The sequence below is a fragment of the Quercus lobata genome, chromosome 12, assembly GCF_001633185.2.
Source record: "Quercus lobata isolate SW786 chromosome 12, ValleyOak3.0 Primary Assembly, whole genome shotgun sequence".
In the NCBI taxonomy this organism is placed as follows: domain Eukaryota; kingdom Viridiplantae; phylum Streptophyta; class Magnoliopsida; order Fagales; family Fagaceae; genus Quercus; species Quercus lobata.
The window spans coordinates 13,873,294-13,885,118 of NC_044915.1; the positions used below are offsets into that span (position 1 = coordinate 13,873,294).

At 33.8% G+C, this 11,825-nt stretch overlaps 1 protein-coding gene across 1 annotated transcript; it reads left to right on the forward strand.

The window, feature by feature from the left end:
• The first annotated feature begins 6,427 nt into the window (after positions 1-6,427).
• On the forward strand, positions 6,428-10,815 carry LOC115969927 (acid beta-fructofuranosidase). Its single transcript, XM_031089569.1, has 6 exons — positions 6,428-7,105; positions 7,770-7,778; positions 8,561-9,411; positions 9,546-9,943; positions 10,051-10,138; positions 10,247-10,815. Exons 1-6 carry the CDS (start codon positions 6,691-6,693, stop codon positions 10,439-10,441), a joined length of 1,956 nt encoding a protein of 651 aa, XP_030945429.1. The 5' UTR covers positions 6,428-6,690; the 3' UTR covers positions 10,442-10,815.
• The last annotated feature ends 1,010 nt before the right edge of the window (positions 10,816-11,825 follow it).

Below are 11,825 nucleotides of genomic sequence, written 5' to 3' on the forward strand. Positions count from 1 at the left end.
GGATAACTTACCCACAATCACCCATCAAAAAAAAGAAAAACTTACCCACAATCACGGCTAAAGCTCCAACAGACTTCAAGAACATTTTGTAGGTTTTCTTCACTACAGCAAGTATGTGGTAGGCACTATATCTTCAACCTTGATCACCAATTGATATTTAGATCTACTTTGATACCTCCAGTATGGTGAAACTAAGAGTCTTTTTTTTTTTTTTTTTTTTTTTAATTTTAATGGGAAAATTGAGAGAATCTTTTATATATATATATAGGAAAATTGAGAGAATCTTGATTGCACTCAAACACAACTATCTCTTCTCTAAAAAAAACCTCTTTTAGGTTGACTTATAACGTGCCTTTTATATTCCAATAAGTAGGTCTAACATTGGGGTTAAACGTATGACTTAGGATTTGTTTGGTTAAAGAGATTTTAGGGGGATGGAAAAGGGGGAGAGAAAAGTGGAGAAAAAAATGGTTTTTGTGGATGTTTGGTTGGAGTAAAGAGAGGAGGGAAAATTGGTAGAGTTTGATTGTTCTCTCTTGGGCCCACCACTAAAATGTTTTCTCTCCAAATCGGAGAGAAAATTGGAGAAAAAGAAGGTGGAACAAATGTTCCCACTTATGTGGAAGAAAAAACCCATGTGCAAAGTTCACATGGGCTTGTCGTTTTCTTTTTTTCCTTTGGTTTTTAACTTTTTCTGTTTACCCATCTATTTTGATTTTTGATTTTTGATTTTTATTTTAAGTGTCCATACACAATTTTTTAATTAAAAATGTGTTACTTTTTGTTTTATTTAATTGAGACTTAATTATAAATTTAAAAAATCAACAAGTGCACATAAACACTTAGATTTACCTGATTCACCCAAAAGGCCAAAACTAGGACTATGTAACTATGTTTATAGATTTGTTGTAGTTTTATTATGATGGCTACAACAAAAATTACATGAATTACATGAATTATTAGCATGCGTAAGTATACACACAAAGAGGAAATTGGTTAGTGTAACTTTAATTTATAAGAGTTGCCGCTTTTTTAGATCCTTCATTTCTATTAAATCTAACTATAGAAAATCATTAGATATCATAGACATTCTATAAATCAGTGATACAAGAATATTGACTCTTTTCAGCCTTCTTCTTAAGTGGCTTCCCTTGTACGCTTTGTCAGCTCTAAGCCAACCAAGCAGGCATTACCATTTCTTTACTCTTTTCTATGTCATCTTTCGCTTTTCTCAATCCCATCCCACACATACCAACAGCATGTTGATTGATACCATCAACTCCTTCAGGCCATGAAGAAATTCCAAGCTGAGATAACCATTTAAAAAACTTGATGAAAGCTCCCCTAAGAGTACGGTGAAAGATAAAAGTTTGGAGTCTCGCATTTTAATAAGTAGGCTATTGTGGCTTGGGTATCTGAAATGCTCGAAGCCTAGTCCCATCTGAACCAAATATATATATGGGACACAGCTAGAAGGTTGCTTAGCGACTTCAAATGGGCAAGAATGCTCACTAGGAGCGACTGCCAACTTGAATCTCACTAACAAGTCCAAACCTCAATGGGGTGAGCCATGAGTGTGGGGCAGGTGGCATTTCCTTTGCCCTAAAGGGATACATATGTAAGGTTTAAAATTTCATTACCTTTCTTCTCAACTAAAAAAATAATAACAACAAAAACAAAAACAAAAAACAATCTGGGTTAAAATTTAAATTGGGTTCCAGGATCCCGATCCATAGGATGTTGAAACTTGAATAAAGAGATGTGGATAAACTGAGGTATATTATTATTGGATGGCTTTCTTATCGGAAAGTTCAAATAGGCGTTCCCAAATATTTTATCAGATAAGTTTCCTAAATTAAAAGGTTGTGTGAAAACATACAGTTGAAAGATTTTCTAGCTCTTAGCTCTCAAGTCTCAGCCCTCAGGTGTAAACTTCCAGAAAATACTATCTCTTGGGCCATTCTCTCTAGGTAACCACTAACTCCCTAAGATTTGCTGAGCCAAATTAAGTGCAAATGATGATATGAACATGTTTGGAAATAGGACTGCAGAAGCTTTTTGAGTTCGTGATGCAAAGGATCGCAAGAAAAACTAACAAGTCCTACTTGAGAGAATTCTGGTCCGCAGAAGGTACAACACAAAACCTTCTTTAATCTACTTTGATGATCTTGGTTAAAGGTTTTTTATTTATTTATTCTTATTATTTTAACAATGAAAGAGTTTTTTATTCCCACAAATTTGTCTTCAGAAACTCGTAACTTCTTGCTAATGAAGTAGAAGATTACCACTAGGTTATAAACATAACATAGCAAGAGGATGGAGTAAAGCAAGGTGTGAATTTGGATGTGAGAATAAGTATATTTCTAGCATTACTCCTACTTTGAGTTCCCTTTTTTAGTATAGATATTATAGGATTTTAATTTATGACATCCGTTCAGTAATGATTGCTCTTTATCATCTAGACAATATATCAATTGATTTTTGACATAGATGAGACTCAAATCTAGATCTCTTATTTGATGATAAGAAATTTTACTAATTGAGCTAACTAAAACCTACAATATAAGAGAGTAAATGCTGATAAATGATATATTTGATTCTTTAAAATAACATAAAAGGTTAAGTGAAAATTAATATTTTCTTAAAATTTTCAATAAAGTTGTTTATATAAAATTAAACCTAATGTATATTTTTATAAGGGACTAGCATAAATTATATACGAAAAGCCATAGGATAGGGATCATCGCCTCTCTCCCATGCTGGCTCTTGCCTTAGGCAAGTTAGGCAACCTCTTAAAGCCCTCAAATTTATCTAATTAGGTAAGTTTTTTTATTCTTGATTTTTTTTAAATGTTAATTTTGTAAAATTAATAAATAAAACTCTAAATTACAGAGAAAAAAAAAGAAAAAAAATACATTTAAGAGAAAAAAAAATGGGAGAAAGGAGGCCAATAAATTATACCTAAAATATAGCCAAAAAATAAGGAAAAAAAATCATTAAAGGAGGCCAATAAATTATTCCTGAAATATAGTCAAGAATATAAGGAGAAAAATAAGTGAAAACAATTCGGGAAAGGAGGCCAATAAATTAGACCCGAAACATAGCAAAAAAAATACGGGAAAAAATGTCCTAGAGAAAAATAAAATAAAATTTGTGAGAAGGTTTTTTGACATAGAAGCTGAAATCTTTCACCCTCTCTCTTTCTCTCTCAACAAAATAGAACAAATCAACAAAACATAAAAATCGTTAAAAAAAATAAAAGCTTAAAATTTTTTTTTTTTTGGGGGGGGGGGGGGGTGGTGGGGATGTCAATATCACTGCCTCTCCTTCATACTTACCTCATAGTCTCCACCTCCATTATTACATTAATTATTTTATGCATTCAATATATGCATTTTCTCTTGTACAATATATGATCTCTACATAATTATAAGATCCACAGGTAAGAAAGATAATTTATATACTAAATGCACAAATATCTTCTTTTATCACTAGTTTCAAACATTTTAAAATAAGGTAAATAGGGAGAAAAAAAAAGGAGAAAAATATTTTTTTTCCCTGTCAGGAGTAATAATTTCATTTATTTTGTTGCAAAACTAAAGAATCAATATATGTTTCTTAAAATGATTAGTGAAGAAAAGCTCCACTCTAACTAATGAATCGTTCAATTGGCACAATCCCTACGTCTCTAAGACAAAGAACCCATAACGATTTCAAAGACCATCTTCTATTTTGCTTCTAGCAAAAACAAATCCACTAGAAGAGAGACAAAGAATCGCCATTGCTACTCAACCGGAATTTGATTACATTTCATTCAAATGTATAAAAATAAATTTATGATAATAATTCTTGAATCTATAAAAGTTATAAGAGAGATTAAACCCTTTTAGTCTTAGGTTGATCAATTAGTTTGGATCAGTTATTCTTCGTCACGTTTGCAAGGGCCATTCTTGTCGTCACTTTGACATACAAAAAGTAAGAAGATTACTATGTTTGGTTCAACGATAATGCTTTTCTTCCTTGGTGTATCTTTCGCCACATTATAATTCGACATTTTACAAAGTGGATGTCCCAAAACCTGACACTTGGATCATAATGCAACAAAGCCACATCATATCACCAGGCAAATTATTTACGACGTGGCATGAGCAATAATTTGCTTAAAGAAAGTTGGAAAATTGTATTATTTAAAAAATAAATAAAATACCAAATATAATGTATAATTGAAATAATCTGAAACATAACAAATTTAACAAATTTTTTTATAACTAACATGATATATTACGATTGAAGTAACATAATTTTTATCTTTTTAATACTAATCGTAACATTTAACATGTTATGTTAATAATTATTAAAAAAATATTATTAAAAATATTATATTTATTGACTCCATTTGGGAACAGTTTATTTAGCTGAAACTGAAATTTTTTTGCTAAAAGTATTGTAAATAAAACTAAAAGGTAGCTGAAATAGTATAATGAGACTTATGAATAAACCAAAAAGTGCAATGAGATTTATAAATAATAGCAAAAATAAGTTAAAATAATAAAAAAAAAAAGTTGGCTTTCTAGACCAATGCTAAATGCAATCTTATTATTAATTAAGATAAAGAGTACCGACACATATATATGAGATTTATAAATAGTAGTAAAAATAAGTTTTTTTTTAAAAAAAGGGCTTTCTAAGTCAATGCTATACGCAATCTTATTGTTAGTTAAGATAAGGAATACCGACGCGTATATAAATAATATGTGAATAGTATAAAATTCATTTCGGGAGGTCCAATCATGACAAGGAGTCAAGGATTAAATCGGTGATCTAGTATATTATATTGCATTATTGCACTAGCACATGAATATAAGAGAATGATCTCATCTCTTCCTCAATTTCATTGGAGAGGCACTATATGCATGTGGAACCAGCGAGATCAGAGAGGGCCCAGCATGTGAAACATGACATAACAGTTGGGCATACAAGGTAGTTAAGATTAATTACAAAAACAACAAAACAATATGATCTTGTTTAGGTTGTATCGGTTTTAATTTGTTTTTTTTTGTCAATAATGAAAGGGAAAATAGTAGGAGATAGAAAATCACTATCATACTTACTCTATTATTGGAGTAGATTAACATGGTTTTAAGCTTAGTCATCACTTTGCATGTGGCTGAAACTAGTCTTCCTCCGTGATTCAATTTTCTTTCTCTGTGATTCAATTCAATCCTAAGAAAAACAAATTTTTAGTAAATGCATTTATTTTTATACGACAAAATTAATTGGTGGTCCAAGTTAAAATTGGTAGTCTGCTTTCAATCTGAGTCAGCATTTAGCAATTAGTAAATTATTAAAACCTTCTTACCTAAAATAATTTGGAGGGAAATGATTGCCCAACAAGGTTTGTGGAGCTAATCTTTTTGAGTGATTAGATTACACGTGTAAATTCACCATTCTATACCACCAATCAAGTGTGTTTGTTTTAGTTCTCCATCCTTGTGTAAACGTGGGGTCTTCATTAATCAAAGAAACCACCATTACCTCTCTCTAATAATTTCATTTTAAAATATATTTATTGATATAAAAAATTTGTTTGATTAACACGTAGTTTTTTCAGTTTTTCAACTTCTATCTTCTTTGCTGTTGCCAGGTGTTTGTTTCTTCTTTTTATCATAGTCTATCTTGCTACTGTTAGTAATATGTGGATTTGTAATCAATTGGTTTCGCCTAATTTAATAAGAAGCAGTTTTTTCTATTTATTTTATTTTATTTTATTTTTTCGACTCTCTTAAAACGTGACTTTGAGTTCACTTTCGTGTCTAAATTGTCCTAAAATTGTTGTTGTTATGTCCTGGTCCAGCTATGTTTCAATTGAGGCAGAGTGGAAAAAGTTAAGATACCTAACCTTTTTTTTCTTTTTTGCTGAAGTGTTAGATACCTAACTTGCATAAGTTACATGTGTCAAAGAACATAAGGATAAAAGCACATATTCAACTAAATGTGTGTGTGTGTATAATGCATATTAAAATTTTGTGTAAAATGTAAAAACATGGCAAATAATGAAGCATGAAAAGGACTTAAAAAGTTTGAAATTGCATAATGGAATGGTCCAAACTGGTATCCATAGCATGTCACCCTAGACCCTAGTTAACCAATCACCTATTTTAAAACAAAAAAAAAAAATTGAGCTTGCAAAATCATTTCCAATCCTCAAGTGACAAAAATGGAATATAGATAATTGAGGGAGCAATTATGACACCAAGTATTCATGAGTCATAACCTATCAATGCAGAGTCCCAATCAATGCCAGAAAAAAATGGCATTTCATTTTCACCAACCACAGGGCTCACATGGAACTATTTTATCCAACGTTTATAAAATTGGCAAATCTAGCATTCCGCAGCATCCTCCTCGATCGTCTATATAAGCATTTATTCATGGATTCTAATTCATAGATACACATACCATTCCTTCTAGTATTTCTTAAATCTCTCTCTCTCTCTCTTTCTCTTTCTAGCTCTTTCCAGCCAAGCAAGAAAACCAACCAGCACTATACATATACAGCCACCTCATTGATCCTCCATTGAAAAAAACAAAAAAACAAAAAAGAGTTTTCACTTTTCATTAAAGTCACAACCTTGCTCTCTCCGCTCTCTCCCATTTTGCTTGTTGCAAGGGACACCAGATATATAAACAATGGAGGATACCCTTCCATGCTCCTACTCTCCTCTTCCCAATGGACCTCCCACCATTGAAGGACCTTTAGACAAACGTAGGCCACGAACGAAGGCGATCCTCATAATCTTTTCTGGGTTGTTGTTGTTGTTGCTTGCTTCGTTTTTGGCCATTACTATAGGTTATCATAGGAATTCACACAATGTCCGTGAAAATGAAAATGATGAAGCTTTGTTGGCCACGTCCGATCCATCATCCGTGTCGATACCGTTGGAGCCAGTGCACCCCGTGTCACGTGGCGTATCGGCCGGCGTGTCGGAGAAGTCGAACCTGGCATTTGCCGACCACAATGCGATCTCGTATCCATGGAATAATAGCATGTTGTCATGGCAGAGGACATCTTTTCATTTCCAGCCAGAGAAGAATTGGATGAATGGTATGTTTCATTTTCACCATTGAATATATATATATATATATATTTTTTTTTTTTTCGTCAAAAAAAAGGTGGTATACCTTTGTGAAAATTCTGAACTTGATCTCTCGTATACATGTATTATAGTAAATTTATATTGATTTAGTTAAGATTGTCTTCTGGGTTCTGGCCATAGAAAGCGTTCTTTAACATTTCAAATTCCTGTATAATAGGGATAAAGGTATTCATGTCATTATATTGGGGAAAAGTATGCCTAATAGTGTGGTTGATGAGCTTATTTCAATTGTTAGTCTTGTTTAAAAAAATAAGTTAAGTACAATTAAACTTAGAAGAAAATGAAATTCTTATCCCAAAAAAAAAAACAATAGAGGTTTGAGAAGAAACAAATATCTTTACATGATAAAATAAGCTTAGCCTAACTGGGTTTACAGTATTATGTGCTTACCCTGTTGGATGGTGATGTTACAGGCACTGATGACGTTTTGAATATCAATATTTATACTAAACAATTATAATTACACTTTTTATTTGATTTTTTTTTTTTTTTTTGCTAAGCACTTTTTATTTGATTTATTAAGTTATTATATGCTGATTTTGGTCCCATTTTTGTGGTTATGTGCTTGACTTTCATTCCTTTGATGGGGAAATCTGGTTGGTTCTGCTTCAGATCCTAACGGTAAGACCGTTACTTTTCTCTCTGAACCTTCACTATCACTATCACAGATTTTATGTTACCAGATGTATCCCACCTCCCCCTTCTTTGTGCTTGATTAATATTTGCCATATATTGAATAGCTGGACTAAACATCTGATGGTGATCTGAAAACAATTAAAAAAAGGAAAGATCAATTCAAGACAGTATGATTGCACTATTATGATTAAAAGTTTGGGAATGCGGTTTCAGAAAATTAGTTCATTACAATATTCTATTACCATAGTGAGATAGAATTGTTCAATGGTATAACTAGCTGAGAATCTTGGTCATTAGGACAAGCTAGACCAATCTGAAAATATTGAAAGATTACACTACAAGTTTTAATAGTATTGGTATTATTCCTTTTAGTGAGAACATGACTGGTTTAAAGTTAGTCTTCATAGTCTATGAAAGAAAAATCAGGTTCCTTGGTATCTGTTGGTTGGCGATGAAGACCATCATAGGTTGAACTGTTAGAATTCTTTTGGTCAAATCTTATCAGCTGTCAAATTTCTACATGACTTTCACAAGAGGCAGAAAATTATTATGAGAATAGGGGGTTTGAATTCAATCCCACATGCTTAAAAAAAAATGTTTTGTAGAACTTTGAATAGGGAGCAAGAATCTAGTCTAACGAGTAACAACTATCCCAATCCCACCCCACTACACACCCTGTCACCACATGTTGAATCTTTTACACTTTGTGCAATTTTGCCTTCATCCATAATTTACTAAAGTTAAAATCTACTTGGAAAATATTACAGGACCTATGTTCTACAAAGGATGGTACCACTTCTTTTACCAGTACAATCCTAATGGAGCAGTGTGGGGTGACATAGTTTGGGGCCACGCTGTGTCAACAGACCTGATCCATTGGCTTCACCTCCCTTTAGCAATGGTTGCTGATCAGTGGTATGACATAAATGGTGTTTGGACTGGGTCTGCTACAGTCCTTCCCAATGGCGAAGTTGTCATGCTTTACACTGGATCCACTAATGAGTCAGTGCAGGTTCAAAATCTTGCATATCCTGCCAACCTGTCTGATCCCCTCCTCATCGATTGGGTCAAGTACTCTGACAACCCAGTTCTTCTCCCACCACCAGGCATCAATAAGAATGACTTTCGTGACCCAACAACAGCTTGGTACACATCAGATGGGAAATGGAAATTTGCCATAGGGTCCAGGGTTAACACAACAGGCATTACCTTGGTTTACCACACTGTGGACTTCAAGAGCTATGAGCGTTTAGATGGATTGCTTCATTCTGTCCCTGACACTGGCATGTGGGAGTGTGTGGACTTCTATCCTGTGTCCAAGACGGCTGGAAAAGGCTTGGACACATCGGTTACTGGTCCTGGAGTGAAGCATGTGATGAAGACCAGCCTGGACAACGATAGACAAGATTATTATGCACTTGGGATTTATGATGAGAAGACTGATACATGGGTTCCCGACAACCCCAATATTGGTATTGGAATCAGGTATGATTATGGGATGTTTTATGCATCCAAGACGTTCTATGACAAGCAGAAGGAAAGGAGGGTGTTGTGGGGTTGGATTGGAGAGTCTGATAGTGAATTTGCAGACATGAAGAAGGGCTGGGCATCAGTTCAGGTATGCTGATTTCTTTCTAGTTAAATCATAGACCATGTCTTTTTTCCTTTAAATCAAATTGGATTCATCAGCATGTATCTCTTATGATTCACTTCCTTGACAAGATTTTTTGTTTGTGTAATGATCTTCTGCAGGGTATTCCAAGGACAGTGTTACTTGATACAAAGACTGGTAGCAATTTGCTTCAATGGCCAGTGGAGGAGGTAGATAGTTTGAGATTGAGCGGCAAAGAGTTTGACAAAGTGGAGGTCAAGGCAGGATCAGTTGTTCCACTAGATATAGCATCAGCCACACAGTTGGACATTGTCGCAGAGTTTGAGTTGGATAAGGAGGCTTTGGAGAGGACAGCTAAAAGCAACGAGGAGTTCAGCTGCGGCAACAGTCAGGGAGCTGCTCAACGTGGTGCATTAGGACCCTTTGGACTACTTATTCTTGCAGATGAGAGCCTTTCTGAGCAAACTCCTGTGTATTTCTATATTGCCAAAGGAACTGATGGCAATCTCACAACTTTCTTCTGTGTTGATCAGTCAAGGTATTTTACACCTTTCTAATTCTGCTCTTGTTTACTCAATAAATGAAATGTGTCAATTTTGTCAAATTAAACCTGGTTATGTTCTTATACTTCATTGTTTCCTTTAGGTCTTCTGAGGCAACTGATGTTAATAAACAAATTCTTGGGGGCTATGTTCCTGTACTAAAAGATGAAAAATTATATGTGAGGTTACTGGTAAGTTGAGCCTTATTTTCACTTTCAGTTCTACATGAATGAATATCTTACCATTATTGACTTGATCAATCTCACCTTAATATTGCATGGAAATGTATGATCATCCAGGTTGATCATTCAATAGTTGAAAGCTTTGTTCAAGGTGGGAGGACATGCATCACATCACGTGTTTATCCGACAAAGGCAATCTATGGGGCTGCTCGGCTATTTCTGTTTAACAATGCTACTGAGGCCACTGTTACTTCCTCACTCAAGATATGGCAGATGAATTCTGCATTCATACACCCCTTCCGTGCTAAGTGAAATATTTATATTAATTAAAGAAGAAGAAGAAGAAGAAGGAAAAGGAACAGAAAGTTCTCCTGTGGCAATCTACATGATGCTGCATCAAAGCGTCCAATTCCAATAACCTCACATCAACACTCGACATTATTGCCAGTTTTGTTAGTTCATCAATCTCTATTGATTCAATGTTTTTTGGTTTGATGGAAGGGTAATCGATTTGAGTTGATTGGGAATCCAGGCACTTGTTGCCACATAGCTCGAAATTGGCAGCGTCAGCAATTGATGCACTGAAGCTTCAAAGTCCAATTTTCTGTGTGTACGTACTGATGCTGTGTTTTGAGCATATCTTTTTGTACATATAAATGGAAAAAATAAAAGTTCAGTTTCTCATATGACTTGTGCCATGAAGAAACCCCATTTATCATTTGCTTAACTTTACAGTGGGGGCTTGTAGTCTACATTCCCAATCCTACACTTTATTATTATTTTTATTCGTAATTATGCAGATGGAAAATTTGAATCTAGATTTTCTCAATGGGTACGAGCTAGATGTGACCAACGGAAACTTACAGGGTTTAGATCCTCTCTACCACAACAATTGAATTGTCAAAAAAAAAAAAAAAAAAGGCTAAGAAGCCCTTGCCTATTGTCAATCCTACAATTACACTAATTTGTAGAATTTTGTTGATAAATAATAAACTGATGTCCTGATGAATTTTTTAGTTCCAGTTACATCATACATGGCTGGGTTGATTACTCATTTATTCAAAAGTAAAAGAGGAGGCCCATTAGCCCAACCGGAATTTTATAGCCATAATGCTGTCCAGGAAGTCAAACAATTGCCCGGCCTAATATAGTAGGCCCACAGTTTGGTGAGTGTGACTTGACCAAACAATGCGAAAGCAAAACAATCAAATATTCTTCTAACTAAAAAACCTTATTGCCAAACAAAAAGTTCTAAAAAATCCAAGCCCAAAGTCAACAAAAATTAATAAATAAAAACCAAAAATCTTTAAGTGGAGCAAAATAGTACAATAATACTCAAATCCCAAAATGCAAAAATTTCAACTTTCCCATAAAACAAATAATTAAAGTGTCATGCCAATCACACATTTGAGATAGATGGTCAAGTGACAATTTTGTTTTTTTTTGGGTTAGCGTTTAATTTAGAGGATTTAATTTTCAACTTGGGATGGCTTTGTCCCTGGATGCTTGTAAACTTGTTGTATACAAAAAGGTAATTTGAACTTTTTTTTTTTCAAGAAAGCATTTTACACTTTGAAAAGTACTAAAAAAAAATTTAATTGAAGACTTTTTTTTTTTTTTTTGAACAATAAGAGAGATTTTGGTATAAATAAATGTTCTACTCCTCTCATTCTTCTTACTTAGCAAAAAAAAAGTT

Excerpts from the sequence above, each read along its gene's own strand:
- LOC115969927 (XM_031089569.1), top strand. The coding sequence starts at position 6,691 with ATGGAGGATACCCTTCCATGCTCCTACTCTCCTCTTCCCAATGGACCT. Across the intron at positions 9,412-9,545 it reads AGGGCTGGGCATCAGTTCAG|GGTATTCCAAGGACAGTGTT; the intron begins GTATGCTGATTT and ends GATCTTCTGCAG. Across the intron at positions 10,139-10,246 it reads AATTATATGTGAGGTTACTG|GTTGATCATTCAATAGTTGA; the intron begins GTAAGTTGAGCC and ends ATGATCATCCAG.